Below are 20,482 nucleotides of genomic sequence, written 5' to 3'. Positions count from 1 at the left end.
GTAGAACTAATCCAGTTTATAAGGGATATATCTCACTGCAGCGGTGGAAGAAAAGCTCGCTCCTGGATCCACTGGGCATCAAAGGATGTAGATACCCGATGGGTATTGAAGCAGTCTGAGACAATGCAGGTTCACTGTTTTAAACATTTGACAGCAATGGAGCAGCATCTCAATGGAATTTCATTTTACCTGTAAGAAACAGGGTTATTGGTTGAAGAGGTGAAGCTCCACTCAGGCAACAACCATAATCCTTGCCAAAGTGAACCACAAAAAGTCACTAAATTAACCTGCACTTAACCCTCTGGTAGGTTGGCACAAAAGCAGTCAGGCTTAACTTAAGAGCAATGTGTGACGTATTTATGCAGCACCCAAACAGTAATAAAGGGAAAACACAACACAAGAAAAATCCAAAAACAATTTAGGAAAATAAAATAAAGATCAGTGAGTAAAATTAAACCAAAACAAATTAAATCCAATCAGTAGAAGCAGAATTATGCATTTTTTAAAGTTGTTAATGCAAAATAGTGCCTAAAAGATCAAAGTGCCAACCTCGGGTAGCTAGTTGTGCGAGGCCTGTCCAAAGTAAAAAGTCAAGCCTGACCACAATGGAGTGCAGGTCAGATAAACGAGGTAGAATGGGTCTGATCTCAGCTTACTTTCAGACAAAGAAGACATTTTGAAGAAAAGCACCTGAAAAGGTTGAGTTCAACAGGGCAAGGCAGCAGGTGGTGCCCAAGAAGGAGGTGCCATCATTGGGGAGTCATAGGACAAAGCTGTGGTGATGACTTTTGCCTTTGGACAAGTCTCTTTTTTTCCCTTTGAACTTCATCACTTTTTTGGAAGTCGAAAATCACTGGGACAACAAAGCTGGAGGCTCTAGTTGGTGAGGGCTCCACGAGGATGAATAACTTTGTTAAGGGTTTCTGCTGAACAGGATTTGCTGCTGCAGAGAAGAATGTAGCTGAAACTACCGCACAGTTAGGCTGACTGGAGATGCACCTTGGGCAGATCAGCTGGCATGTAGGCCCTGGTATTCTGTTGGTTCTCAGGGCACTTGTTGGTGAAAATATTTTCCAAGTCCCACGTTTTAGGGTTAGGCAGGAGCAGCACCTCTAACACCAGTTCCAGTGGTCAAGGACCTGCGTGGCACCAATTGGAGGGAGTTAGAACTCTGAATTCAAGGCCTCGGGAACTTGTTGTGTCCCTGTAGCTCACACAGGAGGCTAGCCAACTAGTTTATGGAGTCACTTCACGTAGTTCTGGGTTCAAGGAGAAGGTCCAGTTCTTCGTCAAGCAGCAAGATAGGCCTTCAAGCAAGAAGGCAGTCCTCTGGGGGTACAGGCTTCTGAAGTTTTCTATAGGTCCCATAGTGTACTGAAAAGTTACTTTAAGGGCCCAATTTCTATAGCTGATGCCTGCATTCGGAGTAGGGGGATTTCCTATGCTACCCTCACATCTGGTTCTGGAAAATTCTCCTTTTCTACTGTCAAGTGTGGTGTGACAAAAGACTGTTGTAAGGTTCATTTGTGTGTGCTGAAGGCATGTACATTTAAACCCACATGTCCTACTTTTTGAATACAATCCATGCTGCCATATAAGGCTTTAGGGCCTACCTTAGGAGTGCCCAATGTGTATTAAAAAGAAGGTATAGGCCTGGTACAAAATGTATTTTGCCAGGTCAAATTGGCAGTTTAAAACTACATTGTGTCTATCTTTGGCACTGGATTAACAACGGAGTTTATTTTACAAGTTGAGATATCTCCTGTAGAACGAATGATCAATTAGATCAATTGTCAAGATGACCCTGAGTGAATACCCTAATAAGATGAAGGAGAGTACTCCAAGAGTAAACACAGGACAGTTAACCAATTAGATAGCAGGACAATCGTTTTTCAAGTATGGGGTATGATTGCTGATATGCGGTTTGATTGTGTAAGGGGAGTCTTAATTTCCATGTTAAATATACGGGCCTACACATTTTAATAGACTTGTAGTTTGTTTTAAATCTTATGTCGTACTAGGCTGTTTTTAGTGACCTATAAATGTTTACAGAGCTGAAGAAAAAGTGTATAAACCAAATACGAAACAATCACAGAAGCAAGGAATATTTTTTATAATTGAAATGTAAATTTCTTGTAGTTTTATCAACTGTTTAAAGTGTTGTCTATTGTACAAACAATATATAAGAATGAATTTTGATAAATGTGTTTCACAATACAGGTACACGATCTAACCAACATCTAAAAAGTGTTGTGAGAAGTGTATATGTGGTCTTGAAAAAGATGGTTTAATTATATTGTGGCCATCGAAACGCGTCGACGCTTGACACACAATCCATATATTGACTTTAACCTTAGATATCTATATTGGTGCAACATATCGGGTTCCTGGTCCTACATGTGGTGCTATGACAAAATGTACTGTCTTTTTTCTTTGTGTATTCCCTACAAAACATTGTGTTGTTTTTTGTATATATAAGTTTTGTTGATTGTATATTCTGTCTTTATTCACTTATGTACATAAACAATTTGATTGTTTCACCTTGGTCATATTTATCAATGATTTGTTGCATCTGTGTATGAATTTTAAATTGACAAAATTTTCATCATTTGTTTTTAATTTATTACTGATATACACATGTTTTGAGACATTTTTAAAAATAAGAATAAAAGAAATGTATATTCTTGATCTTTTATGTTTTGGCACTTAGTTTTGAATTAGACTCCCGTTTGAATAAGTGTTGATAGAACAAGCTTGGCTATGTTTGTTGTTATTTATACTCTTTCACTAGTTTACCAACGTCTTTGTATCTAAAAGTTTAAAACTGCTGCGGTGGAAAGCCTGAGGCAGGTTTTAAATGAATAATCTGATTTGTAGAGCACTGCTTTTTACCCATGAGAGTATCCAGGTGCTATCCATAGGCACGTGTAGATGAAGTGATTTGCCAAGAATCCCAGGATGGTGAGCCAATGCCGAGACTCATGCCTTGATACCCAGCTTTGAAGTCGGCAGCTCTAGCTGGTAAACCACATCCTGTCAGACAGGTTTTAAAGTGCTACTTTAGTGGGTAACACAATAAGTGCTGCAGGCCCCGTATTAGCATTTTGTTTACATGCCCTGGGTACATATGGTACTAAACACTAGGGACTTATAAATAAATGAAATGTGCCAATTAGGTGTCGTAAAATGTTATCATGTTTTAGGGAGACAGCACAAGCACTTTAGCACTGGTTAGCATTAGTAAAGTCCACAGAGATGTAATGCCCAAAAATGTATTCAGAAAAATAGGAGGGGTGAAGGCAAGAAAGTGTGATGGGTATGCTGCAGAATGGTCTAAGACCTACAATGTATTTCCTGGACAGCTGTCCTGGGGTGACCATGTGACTCCAGGGCAACTTCTGTCCTCCAACCTGCCCCTACGCAGATCCATCTAGTCACCAGAGCCTTTGGATCTCTTCTGTGGAACAGACCACTAGCATTTCTAGGTGCAGTCAGCTGGGATGTACAGTTTACCAGGCGTTTTAGTGGGCTGGCAAATTTGCAATGCAAAAAAAATGGTTTTAAAGTGTGCTGAAAGCATACTTTAAAACCATTTGTTTTTGCATTGGTAATTTAAACGCTCTGCAAGTAGGTATGTGGCCGACAGGTCTCTAACAACAAAACCGACCGTAGAGGCATTGAAACCTGACCCACTCTGCCAACCCACCAAAACACCTGGTAGCCAGTCTGGCCTTGGCAGTCAGGCACATTCCCAGACTCTGGCTGGGACCACAGTACTAGTAGCGAGCAAACAGAGGTTTTCCTATGGGCTCTTGCTTTTCTTCGTTATCTTCATTAGTGCTTAGTGGACAGTTGCAATCTTAGTACTGGCTATGGGGCCAGTATTTACCCTCTCCTGGTGGTCTAATTAAGGCCAAACACAAAAGCTGCAAAGTTCAAATATCCTACGCCTCCTCCATTGATTGTGGATTTTTTTACTGGTGCTGTGAGCTAAATATGCAGGCTGTCTGTTCTGCTGCCCACAGTGAAGCAAGGTTTACTGGTTGAGTTGGAAATGTATATTTGTCTTGACGGACATGTCATAAAACAGTGTTAAAGCAAACAAATGATGGACGGAATGCTGACAATGCAAATATACTCCCCCAGTCAAAAGATCTGGGTTAAATCCATCGTTCTTTTGCTCACTACACTACCCCAATTTGGACCCAGCCATACGCAAATCAGTCTTGACCCTGTGCCCCATGGGAACTGTCCAGACCGAACTGCCAGGCCAGGTTCTCCCTGGACTGAAAACAAGCATCCTGGGACCGGTTTCAGGGTATGTCACCCTTCTTCAGCCATGCTAGCCTGAATCCAGCACAGCGTGACAACTGGAAAGCAGAGGACGCGAACGCCGAATTAAATGACATAAAGCCCAAAGACTGAAGTGAAGATATACAGCAAAGGCATGAAAAATAATATAAAAATCACGGTGCGCCACAAGATTTAAAATACAATACATCCTATCACAGGAAGTACACACCAACCTATAGTAGTCCCTTTTTCCCTTAGTCCCTTTTTCCCTCGATTGACACAAGGCAGAGATATGTGGTCCTGATGAGAACACCCCTTAATAAGGGTGCTCGAAACGTGTAGACCAGCCCTCTATGCAGCCTTAGGAACCTCCATAACGTGCTAAACGTTCTAAACTTAAAAATCATCCCAAGGTTGCTTTGAATTCTAAAGCAAATTTGTTTGTATAAATAAAGAAAAATGTATATTGTGTAAATAGGAAGTGTGTGAGACTCTAGTGAGTCTGGATGAATGTTGGTTTGGAAGGTGTGAAAGGAGAGAATAAATGTTAGTTTTGATTTTCTGTAAGTTGTGTTAAAATAGTAAATACCAAGAAATGTATATAAATGTGATGATGTTATAAAAACAATGAAAATGTGTTTTTGAATAATAAAAAACAAAAATATAAAGATTTATATCAGACAGAAAAAGAAGTCTTGAAAATATGGTGTTTTGTTTCACTATGTTATTATAGTTGTCCTTGAGTTAAATTGCAGTACTGGTAATTGTTTTGTGATATAGCTTGAATCCAGTGGCACAGTGAGCAAGGGACCCATGTCTGGGCATACCCATCCCACTTAGGGCGAAAAGTGTTACAGCAAACAAATGATGGACGTAATGCTGACGATACAACTATTCTCCCCCAGTCAAAAGATCTGGGTTAGAAACGTTGTTCTTTTGCCCACTACGCCACCCCAGTTTGGACCCAGCCATATGCAAATCAGTCTTGACCCTGTGCCCCTCGAACTTCCAGGCCAGATACTCCCTGGACCATAAACAAGCATCCTGGGACCGGTTTCAGGGAAGGTCACCCTTCTTCAGCCAGGCTAGCTTGAATCCAGTGGCACAGTGAGCAAGGGACCCATGGCTGGGCATACCCAACCCATTTAGGGCGAAAAGTGTTACAGCAAACAAATGATGGACGTAATGCGGACAATGCAAACATTCTCCCCCAGTCAAAAGATCTGGGTTAAATCCATTGTTCTTTTGCCCACCACGCAACCCCAGTTTGGACCCAGCCATATGCAAATCAGTCTTGACCCTGTGCCCCTCCAACTTAGTAATTTTGGTATACTCCTCATTGACATTTTCAACCTGCCTATACATCTCTATTACATGGTACATACAGTGTACCTAGGGCCTGTAAGGGAAATGCTACCAGTGATCTGCATCACTTATTGTGGCACCTATTGCAGTGCAAATATGACTGCAGGCCCGTCACCAGTAGCCTGTCTGTGTAGGTTGAAACTGCCAATTGAACCCGTCAAAATAAAGCCTTTTGCCACGACTAAATCTTTCTTTTAAATATGAATAAGTCACCTCTTAGATAGTCCATATTGCCCAAAGGGAAGGGTGCATGGTATCTAAATGTAAGATATGTAGAAGTTTACTTTTCCACATGTCCTTGTAGTGAAAAAGCATAAAAGATATTTCAATATAGCAAGGCTGGATGCTTCAATAGGGAACAGCTGAAGTACTTTATAACACCTTGCACTGCTAATTTCAGATTTGTAACAGCTAAAGAAATATATCAAGGTCTATTTTACCCATTGGGCACAGGGTCAAGACTGATTTGCATATGGCTGGGTCCAAACTGGGGTGGTGTGGTGAGCAAAATAATGATGGATTAAACCCAGTTCCTTGTGACTGGGGGTGAATGTTTGCATTGGTCACCATTCCGTCCATCAATTGTTTCTTTTGCATTTGACGCCCTAAGTGGGAAGGGTATGCCCAGACGTGGGTCCCGTGCTCACTGCACCACTGGATTCAAGCTAGCCTGGCTGATGAAGGGTGATGCCCTGAAACCGGCCCCAGGATGTTTTTTTCCGGTCCAGGGAGGACCTGGCTTGGCAGTTCGGGCTTAACTGTTACCACAAGGAACAGAATCAAGACTGATTTGCATATGGCTGGGTCCAAACTGGGGTGGTGTGGTGAGCAAAAGAATGATGGCTTAAACCCAGATCCTTGTGACTGGGGGTGAATGTTTGCATTGTTCAGCATTCCGTCCATCAATTGTTTCTTTTGCATATGTCATAAAACAGAGCACTGTGAGGGGTGGGATTCATTCTAGAAACGGAAACCTGGGCAACTGGACAAAGAATGGGCCACCAGGTACACTTAGTTTTGGAAAGAGGAACAGGAAATGTGTATTTACCTTCTGGAATGTCCAGAAGGGCAACACCAGCTTGTCACAGTGGTGACCACCACCTTTTACATCACCCACAAATGGAGACACCCACACACGTAATCCAATGGACTGCATCATTCACCAGTCTATTTACTGCACAGACATGCATGAGGGATGCATGTTTTGTGTAGGTGTGTGGCTTTTTCCAATACATTACAAAGGTAAATTAACTTATTTATGGGAACTGAAATGATGTTTAATAGAGAGAAGCTGATAAGAATCTGTCCAAGGGGTATTAAAAAAAAGCTAGTTCCACCCACTGTGAATATGCTGCTACCACAACCTCAGACACTGCACAGCTTAGGTGAAAGGGATGAAGCTATTCTCATGCTGGAGGTACACTTTGAGTGCCTCCGACATCAGAGCTCAGTTTGATGTCTCACACACAGTAAATGAGAGATCCTCTAGTGAGCTTGCAGGATTGACCAACATAAAACACTTTGTCTTATGTGATGTGTAGATTCACATTTTTCATTGTAAGGGTAGATCTCCAATCCTCAACATGAAATCGGTAGAGTCATGCATGGTTTGGTGCCAATTGGCAGGTAGATTTGATTCATTACTATAGTACTTTGCGGTTTACTATATATGTGGTTTTAGCCAACATGGTTTAAAGATTTTGTTTGACTTTTAACACACCACGCTGTAATCTAAATGATATACCTTTTCTCCTCATCCCTGTATGTTTATCGCCCAGCCTAAGCCCTGCACAACAAAGCAGCGAGAGCTCGAAGGGCTTGAAAATATGGAGGCAGGCCAAGCTAGTCTTGTGTTCAGCCAGAGCTGATCCCTCTGGTCAGGTTGCAGCTGTCCAGTATTTAGACGTGGCTGAAATTTTAAATTAATCTAGCCAGGATTTCAGAACATTAAGAAATAGTTAAAGTTAATGTTAACGGGATTTATAAAGCGCGTGAATATCCGGGGTGTCTTGGCGCTCAGAACACAGTAAGCCCGACCAGGCGTCTAATTGTGGAATAACCAGGTTTTAGTCCTTTCCTGAAGATGGTGAGGGAGCTAGCACTTCTGAGCTCACTCTGTAGTGTATTCCAGAGTTTAGAGGTGCCATTGAGAATGCTGCGGCTGCCCCAGTGAGATGTTCAAATTCTAGGTACTGTCAGGAGTCTGGTCCCTGTAGAACTGAGCTTTTGAAGAACAGAAGGATTTGATACGTTGTGATACAGGGAGCCAGTGCAGACCGCGAATCTCTTTGGATACCGATATATGCCTAGGAATGTTGACCAGTAGCCGCGCCGCTAAGTTTTGAACAGTCTGAAGCTTTTTTAAACATTCCTTCTGTATGTTCAAATAAAACTCATTACAATAGTCCAGTTTGGACTGGATTAGCGATGTTACCACCGTCTTCCTAGTGTCCACAGGGATGTAAGGAAAGATCTTCCTTATTTTCTTGATAAGAAAGTGGTAGGCGGAGACAATTGCATTTGTCTGATGCTAATTTGTTGTCGAACCATACTCCCAAGTTTTTAGCCTTGAGCGCTGGTTTTGGTGATTCACCCATCTCTGCCGGCCACCACAGAATAGTTAGCATTTTTCCCCACAGACAGGTGCTAGCCCCATCTCTGATGCTCAGGAGAATCTGCACTAATTATTTCAGTTTAAATATGAAATGATCATCAGAAAAGAACGTAAACAGAGATTTTTTTTTACAAGTATTGTATTTATCCTATACGGTTCAATGGCAGTCGTTGGTAGGATTAAGGAGAAATTATGGACCTATCAAATAAAAAAGAAACGTTGTCCCAAAACATGTTGGCATTTCTAGATGTGCCTCCATGCCCTTGTTTTATTTAATTAACATTTAAGCAGAACCCATATCACCAGCCCATCGGGCTCAATAGCAGCCCCGCATAAGCTGCTATAGTGGCGACATTACCTATGCTCTTAATGTGATTGAGCGTGAATAGTCTTATACTAAAATAATTATTTTCATGCATTATGGCACACTTCCAATTTTTAGAAATGAAGCTCCTTATTAGTAGTTATAGGGTTGGTTTTATATATTCTATGTGCAATCATAATTACAATAGCCTGAACATTTTTGAAATACAATGAAAAGACAGTGCAATCAATTGAAATCGTTATAATATCAAACTGGAAATATTAAAAGAATATAAATAAAAGACTTTTGATTCACATCTAAGTTGTATGGGATGCTCATAAGAGCAGGTCAACAACATAAGCAAAAACGGACTTCTATCTGTGGCTTATATGCAAAATCAATGGAAAGAGATTTGGACACTTTGAAAGTAAGTGCAAAGTCAAAACCTAGAAATAGTCCCCTATAAAGCAGAGTGTTTATTAGCCAAATTTTTATTTAAGTATGGGTGATAAAAGGGACCATTTTGTAGGTGAATGTTACAGGTACCCTAATCTGCTCCCCAGAAGCACTGAGGCTACAACTGAATCTTCTTATTAGAAGAATGTGGATCTTAAAGTACTCGGGAAAAGTTACATTTAGGTGTCTTGTTAAATTTATTTGATAAATCATAAAAACATTCTTACACATTTTCAGAAAATCTACATATAACTGTCAATGGCCTGGGTTTAACATAAAATACTGAGTAATGGGGAGGTAGGCAGGGAATCTGTAAAAATCCAGAGTTCACACTTAAGTGCTAAGCTAAATATGAACTTGTCCTTTAAAGAAGTTGTATTTGACATAGCAACTACCATAAATCCTAAATCTTAAATTGTTATTATTTTTTTAAAATACATTTTTATTTGTCAACCAGGGGATATCACAGTTATTCAGAGGTTTAAAGCATATAAAAGAACAGAAATGAAACAAGAAGGGATGTCTATAGCAGAGGGCTTCACAATAACAGTATTAGAGGTTAAAATATCACTGCCTTAAATAATTCAAAATTACTGATATAGTGAAGAAGAAAGTAACCATCAATGTTTAGCCTCATTGATATCACAGAAATGAATCATTAGAATAAGAGCCCCCATATAGTGTTTAACTGTATCAGAGTGAGAACCCCGAGCATTTGCCAATGCTGCTTCGAACTCGTACGTTTCCCTGACTAGAGCCCACCAATCACTTACTGAAGAAGGACAGGGACTAATCCATACACGGGCAATTGCCAGGCTGGCAGCAACCAGTAAAATCAGAAATAGACTAGAAAGTCTGCGATTCATATTCTCTGGGCCAATCATAATTTCCCTAGTCGAGAAAGATAGATCTGTCCCCAACCTCTGAGAACATTCTTGGCCCACCTGCTGCCAGAATATACCCAGTTTTGGACATGTTACGAACATGTGTGTGATGTTTGCAGCATATAAATTGCATCTAGGGCATTTTGTCCGAGCACTAACTGAGCCTGGCGAAGCCCATTTAGATATTTTCTCTGGCATGTAGTACAGCAGGCAAACAGTGCGAAACTGTTGTAAATGTAAATTAATTGATTGGACTGAATCACCAATGACCCTTAAAGCTTGTTCAATAGCGCTTGCCGTGACAGCTGTAACCAAATGTCTTACTCCATATTTCCGCCAATCTTTTCCCATTGCCTTGTTTATAGCCAATAAAGCATTTATACATACAGCTTATTATAGATTTGGCCATTTCCTTATGCAAGCAATCTCAGACCTCTGAATTAGATGTTTTTGTCAGATTTAGGTGTTTCACCAAATATGCCCTGATTTGAAGAAATTAAAAAAACATATATTCTGGTAGATTAAATTGTAGCTGTAAATTCTCGAAAGATGCTAAACCGCTATGAACATAAAGATCCCCAAGAGTGGTAATCCCAAAGGTCGCCCACCGTTTACTAAGAGCACCTCGAAATACTTCTGGAAAGACCGGATTACCCCATAAGGGGAGTCTATCATAATAGAATGAGAGATTACAACTGGAAGAGATGGCGCGCCATATGAATATAGTGTCTCTTATAGTCTTAAACTTGACTCTTTTATAGAAATTTGGATTGCTAATACGGTATAGATACATGGCGCTGTCCTCTGCCAGCATAAATTTGTGGCAGAAGGTAGTATACAAGGGGTTCAAAAGACTACGGAAACGACCAGCAAAGGCTGACCAGAAATACATTTTAAAATCGGGGAAGTCAACCCCCCCCCTGCTTATATGGAAAGTTTAACAAATCAATAGCTCTCTAAGCGTTTTTATAGCCCCAAATGAAACTGCTTGAAGCCCCCTCTAATCTTTTTTAACCCGTTGTGTGCTTATGACGATCTCAGCTCGTCATGAGGCACGGTTGAGCTGCACTCATGACGAGCTGAGCTCGTCACGGCCGTTGGAACGTTCGCACGTGTGGATAATTTCCCCGCTGTGCTGAACGTTCCAAAATGGGTGTGGTCGTGACGAGCTCAGCTCGTCACGAGTGCAGCTCTACTGTGCCTCATGACGAGCTGAGCTCGTCATAAGCACAGCGGCGCCGCGTGCGGCCCCCCTCACCCGCGCACAGCGGGGGGAAAACACTTAGCAGCGAAGGGGTTAAAAAGTATTGGGAACCCGCAACGGGTTAGCGCAAAATAAATACAACATGTGGGGTCTGCTCCTCCATTGGTGGTCTGGGATACTTGGAAGGCAGTTATCAGAGGTACAACACAACAATATGTATGGCCTAAATCTTAAATTCAATCAAGTTTTTATTGGTTAATTTACAAAGATGTTCACGAACTGTGATGAACTCTAAATTGGATTATTCCCCAAGAAGAATGGTTCAAAGAGATTGGATTGAAGATAAATGTGAACATGTTGGTTGTATAATGAAGGGATAGAAACTTTCGAACATGTTTTGCTTGTTTGAAAGCTGGTGCATCATGTGAGGCGGGTTTTAATTGTCTCCTTTTTGTTAGAAAACGTTATTGTATGAATAGAAAATATTTTTTTCTCATAAATTATGGAAGTTGTTTATATCTTGCTTTTGAAATCGTGTAATAGTTGAACTTTTAATATATTTTGCTAAATTTGTGTTATTAGTAAACCATTGAAATAGGAATTTTGACTAATAGGCAAAAATATGTTGAACTGAGTGTTTAAGATAAAGAATTATTGTCATCTAGCTGAACCTTTTATTTAATGGCAACACAATTTTGAAGCTACCAGCTGCAGAAAGGGCCTTGTGCCGAAATCAGAAAGTGGCATTTGGTATAGTTTTAGGAATTTAGGAAGAAGCATGCAGCTGGGGGTACAGTCTCAATAACGAGGATACACAATCAATGCCGGACTAGGAGCACAAACCAGCCCTGGCATTTCAGTTGGACCGTGGTTGTGGTGGTGGTAACTAAGGCTTTTGTTACTGGGGGACCATATTGCACTACTGCTGCAAAACCAGCAGTAACAAAAATACCCTCACCACTGAAAAAACGGCCCATACCCTTCCAGCCCTCTGGGAAAACACCCGGTGACCGCTTCAGCCAGTCCGGCCCTGTACGCGATTAATCATCAACCGCATCAGATGCAACGGGGGATCAGACAGCCCCTGCAGAAGTTTTTAGGAGCATATTTGAATTATTGGTTGGAGTAGGGGGCTTCGGAGTCAGGGCTGAAACAACAGATGAAGGGGAATCTTAGCAACAGGAAGATCAGGGCGGGTCTCCAAAAGTTATCTCAAAGGTCACTCTATCAGAAATAAAGGAATCACAAAGAGTTGCATGATTTCTAAATTCAGTTTTGGAAGGATCTTTAAGTCATTGGAGAGCACAGCACCCACCTTAAAACAGGTCACCTGCTCCAGAGGCCGCAGCACCCCGCTGGGGTGGGGGTAGAATGCCCCCTCCTGCGTGTTCTTCGCACGATGCTGCAACAGGCCGGCCGCTGAGAGTTGAGAGAACCGCGGGATTTCTTGCATAAGGAGCTCTTGATGCCTTGAAAGTGTTTCAGTGTTAAAAAGCGGCATGGATGACCTCTGGGAGTGGATCTGGAATAGCGGAAGGAAGAAAGAAAACAATGAGCCCGCAACAAAAGCTCATTATCCTCCTTTGAGCTCGTTTCTCAAACATATTTGCACATTTAAATTCAACTTTGATGTTTAAAGGACAGTTTTTTTGAAGAGTGAATTAACATATGCAATGACAAAATGTGAATGCACACTGGTGGTACGATTTACTTGTATTTAATATTACTAAACATGTGGCAAATAGCTCTCAGTGCTGTGGAATTCCAGAATGGGAATGCCTTGGAAAGTTAACCCCCCCAGAATCTTGAACGTTTGTGGTCATTCACAAACTTTTGAAATGTGCATGGCTATCCAGGATAGTCAGACCTTTACTTCTATCCTGTGGTGGGAGAGGGGCAAAAAGCACCTTGTTTATATTCACACATGCACATGTGTGACACCAATCTACATGTATTTATCTGTGCTTACATTATAGTACAAGTGACTATCATGCCGATCATCAAAGACGTTCACAAGTGCTCATGGGAATCAGTGACTATAGTAGAAATAATAATAACAGAATGGAACATTTGAGACCCTTTACCCCTCTGGAGACTAACAATAGGTTCTCGTTGCTATCCGGTATGGAAGACTGCGACTGATGTCTACAGTCTAAGGGGGAGAGAGGAGGCCGACCAGGTGCGGTGAACCTAAGGGGCACAGATTTGGAGGCTCTAAGGGTAGCTGGATGTAAAGACTCTAGACAGGAGGGCCCCCCAGTAGTCCAAAGTATGGATAGTAGTATTACCAGAGCCCCCTTGGATGTACTGTGTGCAGATAATATAGTTGGTAGCACTGCATCCCCCAAGTCATCTTTTTGTGTGGATGGCAGTCCCACGCCCAAGGAGGGTGGAGGGGGTGGGAGCAAGGGGGACCCTGTTATAGTTGCTAAGGGTCATAGGGTAATAAACCTATTATCTTGGAACGTGGCAGGGTTAAAAAGGAAGATGGACCTACCAGAATGGCACACATTCATCGAGAAGTTTGATGTATGCCTGTTTCAGGAAACCTGGAGTTTGCTCCCAATAAATAAATCTGGCTACACCACATTTTTCTCTCCAGCAGTAAGCAGAGGGAAGGGTAGACCAGCGGGAGGACTCACGGTTTGGATAAAAATTGATTTGGACTGGGATATTGCCACTCATGACTCAGAGTGTAAGGATATACTGCATTTCTCTGCTAGGGGATATACTGAGGGGAACAGGCTCGAATTATTCAATGTTTATGCCAGAGGGGCACCGGGGGATACTTCTTCAGCAACTTTAATGAGCTTAGATCTAGCTTTAGCCAAGTGCCCCCCAGTGGCCAAAATTATAGTGGGTTGGGACTTTAATTGTACGTACGAACCCCTCTTTGGAGATGATCCTCTGGGCACCGAGGAAGAAGATTCTAAATGGTCCATCCCAGCTTTGTCATTACCCCCTATCCGAAAATGGTCTGCAAGGGCAATACAAATTAATGCCCTCACTAGGGAATACAAACTAAGAGCACTCAACGGCAGGACTTTGTCTGACATTGCTGGTGCAATAACCTTTAACAGGCTTAATGTCCGTCCAGAATCGATTATATCTTACTGGACGTTAGATTGTGGAAAGACCTATTAGATATGGAGGTGGTAGCTACACAGGACAGTGACCACAACCCTCTGTGCAGTAAGTTTAGGTGGGGTAACCCCAAGGGTAAGGGGATGAGTGCCCCCCTGAGGTTAACCAAAGAGATTATTCCATACAATAGTAACCGCAGGCTGAAATGGGACAAGGCTCAATTGAAGGAGGATCAACTGGGGAGTATAAAAGCTCTTGTGGTAGATCTGTACTTAGATTTGGAGGCATGGGAACAGGGAAATGGAAGTGCCCCGGGGCCACCCACTCCCCTTGATACAGCCTACAAAACCACAATAGAGCAAGTGAGTCAACACTTTTTTTCTAAAGGGAAATGCCATAGAGCTAACAACACACCTCCCATCTCTAGTAACCCTTGGTACTCGGCCCAGTGCAAGGGAAAAAGGAAAGAACTAACAGTTGCCCTACCTAAAAAAGATCCATCACTAGTTAGAGCGGCTAGGAAGGATTACTCAAGAGTATTGGCACTGGCCAAACGAGAGTGGGAGGAACAACATTGGCAGGACCTAAAAGGTGCAGCGACCATGAGGGATTCGAGGCTATTCTGGGACCTTATCAATAGAGCTAGGCAGCGGAGCCCTCAGCCTTTAGCTGCCCACATAACAAGCCAGCAATGGTTTGACCATTTTTCGGCTCTATGTGGTGGATCTGAAGTCGCCTCCTGTACAACGGTAGCTAGAGGTGGGGGTGGGGAACCTATAGGGGAGCCAGAGGACCCATTCTCGGTCTCGGAAGTAGTAGTGGCAATTAGACATCTGACCCCGAAGAAGGCGGCTGGTCCGGATGGGATCCCAGGAGGACCTTTTGATCGAGGAACCTATGGCTTGGGCCAATTTAATTGCCACTATAATGAATTTGATTGTCAGGGGGCACCCCGTGCCAGACTCCTGGAAGGGTTTATAAAAAGGGGTAACCCTGTGTCCCTCAGAACCTGGGTATATACGATTAACAAACAAAATGGTTCTGTTGGGTAGCAAAGACAATTCCTTTGGTAGAGGCTTAGAACAGCTCAAAAGACAAGCAACAAGCACAACCTCTCTGATAGACAAAGTTTTTATATGTATTAAAAACAGAACAAGAAACAATATCGTGGAATTACTTCATTCCGTTACATTGCTAGTAAATGCGTTAACTTTGTGAAAAAGTGACAGTAGTGATTAAGGTGAAATGGTAAATATCCAAGTTCCTGGAGTTTTTCTCGAGCATTTCTCCCGGACAGCTCGGTTTGGCGTTCATATCCAGATCACTGAGTTTAACTGCAGATAAATACTGCATCGAGGGTTGACCAACGGGCTACCTTCTGGAAACTTTCACCATTTGACCGATCCCCGTCCCTCCCTCTGTCTTGATAAAGACCCGCCGCAACCACCAACTGGGGTGCAACGAGGGTCGAAACGTCGACGCTATTACCTTGGCCAAGTTAAAACTCCAGGAACTTGGATATTTACCATTTCGTTTTCCTTGGAATATCTACTTGCAAAAAACTGGCCGCATAAACGACAAACAATACCTCGTTTTTCCTCCCCCACCAAACCAACCCCCCCACCGCCCCTGGTCTTTTCTCATTAGGGTTTATTGTAAATAATTGTTGTGTATAGAAATGTCACAGTATACATTACACTTGTCACCTTAATCACTACTGTCACTTTTTCACAAAGTTAACGCATTTACTAGCAATGTAACGGAATGAAGTAATTCCACGATATTGTTTCTTGTTCTGTTTTTAATACATATAAAAACTTTGTCTATCAGAGAGGTTGTGCTTGTTGCTTGTCTTTTGAGCTGTTCTAAGCCTCTACCAAAGGAATTGTCTTTGCTACCCAACAGAACCATTTTGTTTGTTAATAGACTCCTGGAAGGGGGCAGAGGTGGTCACTGTGTTCAAGAAGGGGGCTAGAGAGGACCCTGCCAATTACAGACCTATCAATTTGATAGATGTAATCCAGAAAGTGGTTGGCAGGGTCATTATTTTAAGGGTTGGTGAATGGATGGAAGAGAAACACATCCTCTCCCACCTCCAAGCAGGATTCCGCCGAAAGGTGGGTACGATGGACCAGGTCTTTCGCTTTTTTGTCATCTATTGGAAGTCAGTTACCATCAAAAAGGGCAGCCTTTATATGGCTTTCATAGATCTCAAGACGGCTTTTGACCTGGTCCCTCGAGTAAAGTTGTGGGAGACATTAGAGAGGATGGGCTTCCCCGGTTCACTTTTGAGTTTTATTGTAAGGCTCCACGAGGGGAACTACGCGAGGATCAGATGGGGATCTCAGGGACAGCTGACAGATAGTGTGCCCGTGAGGAGGGGAGTTCGCCAGGGATGTGTTATGGCTCCGACCCTCTTCTCTTTGTTTGTGAATGGAGTGGTGGACCATCTGAGAGAGGAAGAGGCGGATGCACCATCCCTGGCGGGGGAAAGAATCCCCACTCTACTCTTCGCGGATGACACCATACTGATTTCTAAATCCCCGGTGGGACTCCAAAAGCTTTTGCACCGATTTAGTACCTTTTGCACAGACAGAGGTCTTACTATCAATACCTCGAAAACTAAGCTCATGGCTCTTTCACCCTCCAAAAAATTTAAAAACAATTTTATGCTCAATGGGGCACCCTTGGAGTTGGTTGATTCATTCGACTATTTGGGGTTGCGGATAAACAGTCAGATGAATTGGAAGGATCACCTGGCCAAAATGTTACTTGGACACAAAAGAGTATCAGGGGCGACCCTGAGGGAGCATCAGGAGTCAATGAGTAAACCTGTGACACCGGTTATGGCAATCTATGAGGGCCAGATACTCCCGGCTGCATCATATGGCTCTGAGCTATGGGGGTTTGAAAATGTTTCTGATCTAATTTTAGCGGAAAAGAAGTTTTTGAGGGACGTGGTGGCTCTCCCCGTTTCTACCCCGTTAACTCCATTGCGGCTAGATCTGGGCAGGCGACCTTTCAAAGATCTAGTGCGGCTGCGCCCACTATTGTTCTGGGCTCGGCTGCGAAGGACCAAGGAGCTTGCTAAATACGCTGCTGGGCTGGATGAACTAATACTGCTCGATACTAGTAATAAGATTGGGTGGTTGAGTAACGTGAGGCAATTGGCGATGCAAGTGGGCTTGAGTGATATGTGGGAGAGCCAAATGCCACCCCCCAAACCAGTGATTAAGAAGTTATACTGGGATTGGGTTCAGGCTGAGGCAACACGCAGTGGGGCTGGGGGTTCACTCACTGAACGGTTTCTAGAGTTTAAATGGGCTAGAAAGTTGGAACCCTTCCTTGACCTCATAGCCAAGCCTCTGGACAGAGCCCTCTATTTAATACTCAGATATGGGACTCTTCCGGTGCACGAGTTTACCGCGGGGTGGTCTAATGCTGGTGTTCCCTCGCGACCCTGCCCTGGGTGCGCGGCCCCTAAGGAGTCAGTGGCACATTTACTTTTTGCCTGCCCCGCTTACAAAGTTGCAAGGAAGGTTTGGTTGAAACCAGTATGTAGGGGGTTGGGTCTGAGGTGCCATAGAATGGCCTTACGAGTTCTTACTACGGACCCAACATCCTCTGTTATGGTATGTGGGGTGGCTAAATATCTGAGCAGTGCATGGTGGACACGTTCCAGGAGATTGAAGTTATACTCCACCTTACCAAATTGTTAGCAGGTCTTATTGGTAGGTCGCTATGATCTGTCTGGATGGAATTAAAGGTAGTAACCATTATGTAATAATGTACTGACGAGGAGGTTGATTGGGGTCCATAATAATCACAACTGTACTGTATAATGTGTAGGTTTGAACCTTTTAATCATGGATTTTATTGTTGATAGTTTTTATTAATGTTTCATCGTGAAAATGTATTCTTTTATGGTGAGAAATTTTTACCGAATAAAGATTATACAACAACAACAACAACATATGCAATGACGAAATGTGAATGCACACTGGTGGTACGATTTACTTGTATTTAATATTACTAAACATGTGGCAAATAGCTCTCAGTGCTGTGGAATTCCAGAATGGGAATGCCTTGGAAAGTTAACCCCCCCAGAATCTTGCACGTTTGTGGTCATTCACAAACTTTTGAAATGTGCATGGCTATCCAGGATAGTCAGACCTTTACTTCTATCCTGTGGTGGGAGAGGGGCAAAAAGCACCTTGTTTATATTCACACATGCACATGTGTGACACCAATCTACATGTATTTATCTGTGCTTACATTATAGTACAAGTGACTATCATGCCGATCATCAAAGACGTTCACAAGTGCTCATGGGAATCAGTGACTGTTGCATCCTTTGTGAATTCCAAGGTAGTGACTAATTTGATCCACATGTAGAAAGAATGCAATAGGAGTAATTTCCCGGTACTTTTTATGTGAATAGGTGCCTCGTAGCAGAAACGTAAACTTGGAAAACATGTAATTATTTGTAAGACTAACACTGGTGCAGTGTAACTCAACATGTGAGAAAGTCTACTCACTGCGGCAGAAGTGGAGGTTTCCAGGGCAGTATTCACTGGAAAGTATGTGTACACCCACAAGCTTGCTAGTCTTTTGCAAGGCACATACCTACCCTGGAAATTATTATATATTTACTCCTGTCAAGGGCACAACTGAATAAAGATCCATGGTGGGAATGGGAAATGGGAAGGGAACATCCTAAATGTAGGGGATTGTAAGGGAAGAGGTTTCTCCATGCAGAATAAAATGACCACAGAGAAAAAAGGAAACACTTTAAAAGTGCAACCTGCGAAGTGTCTGAACCCCTAAATGGACACTTTTTACATTTATGCATACAGCCTTGTTTTAACACTTAAGAAACTTGGACTACACAAAATAATTATCCCAGAACTACTCCTGCGACCATTTTCGTTTTTCAAGTGTACACCTGGTAGTCCATGCCAATTAAAAAAATGCCCGAAATTATGCATAATTTAAGCATTTGCCTTAGTGTTTAAATATCAGCCTTTTTATTTTTTTAGAACTGGGGCCCTTATTGAGGGCAGTGCCAATGTAACAAATATATTAACGTGTTGCTAACATCTGATCTCATAGCAGTGTTGAGGCACCTTCAAAAATCACTTAACGACTTTGGGTGCTAGACATGTGGAAATGTCATTTAGTGTTGTTAACTGAGGTTTGAACAGGAGAGCTCTGAGCTTTTAGGGCTGGCTACACAGCGCAGGTGTCAAAATAACTTATTGTTACCCATTCTTTAAAATATACGTAGAATGGGCTTTAGCTCGGCCCAGAAGAGCATTTCTCCCCACATGCTGTTGACTATTTGGTGTATCCTTCAGTCTCCAACGGAGTGCTTGCATGTAATACATTAGGAACTTTGATAAATCAAGGGTACCCAATCATCACACCATAAATTATTTATATGATACATGCATTGTAAACACAAAACAATGTTTTTTAAATATTTTATTCAGGACTGAAATTTAAACGAGGCCTCTTGGTTTTGCCAATGCTTGTTCCACCTAGCCTTCATTTATTTCACTCTTTTGACACCAGGTGTAAGGGCCCGATGTTCTGGAATAATAGGGGAAGAAAAGCCCGGGGAGGAAAATCCATATCTTCAGGGGTACTCCCTCCCAATCACTCATTCAGCCAGATTTTCATTCTACCATGTTCTAGCAGAATAAGTGATTTTCAAATGTTCTTTTTTAAATGATGAAAAACCAAAGGAAATGATGGACGGAGCGTTGACAATACAAGCACTAACCCCCCCAGTGAACTGATCTGGGTTTAATCCATCACCATTCTTTAGCCCACTCTGCCACCCCAGTTCAGACATGGCTATATGCAAATCAGTCTGACCCTGTGCCTCATGGGAACAGTCCAGCCCGAACTGCCAAGCCATGCCTTCCCTGGACCGGAAACAAGCTACCGAGGACCGGTTTCTGGCAGTTCAGCCCGGCTTGCTTGAATCCAGTGGCAAAGTGAGCAAGGGACTCACGTCTGAGCATACCCTGCCAACTTATGGCGAACAAAGAAAAACCAAAGGAAATGATGGCCGGAGCGTTGACAATACAAGCACTCACCCCCAGTCAACTGATCTGGGTTTAATCCATCACCATTCTTTAGCCCACTCTGCCACCCCAGTTCAGACATGGCTATATGCAAATCAGTCTGACCCTGTGCCTCATGGGAACAGTCCAGCCCGAACTGCCAAGCCATGCCTTCCCTGGACCGGAAACAAGCTACCGAGGACCGGT

The 20,482-nt window shown here is 42.6% G+C and overlaps 1 protein-coding gene across 2 annotated transcripts in view; it reads right to left on the bottom strand.

The window, feature by feature from the left end:
- The window catches only part of CPSF4L (cleavage and polyadenylation specific factor 4 like), a 228,903-nt gene that overhangs the window by 20,825 nt on the left and 187,596 nt on the right, over positions 1-20,482 (bottom strand). For both annotated transcript variants that reach the window (XM_078650780.1, XM_078650782.1), the window contains exon 7: positions 12,436-12,642. In XM_078650780.1, the coding sequence (XP_078506906.1) occupies positions 12,436-12,642 (207 nt within the window). The remainder of the gene's footprint in view (positions 1-12,435; positions 12,643-20,482) is intronic.

The sequence above is a fragment of the Lissotriton helveticus genome, chromosome 7 (genome assembly GCF_964261635.1).
Source record: "Lissotriton helveticus chromosome 7, aLisHel1.1, whole genome shotgun sequence".
NCBI lineage: Eukaryota > Metazoa > Chordata > Amphibia > Caudata > Salamandridae > Lissotriton > Lissotriton helveticus.
This window is presented reverse-complemented; position numbering and strand designations above follow the sequence as displayed.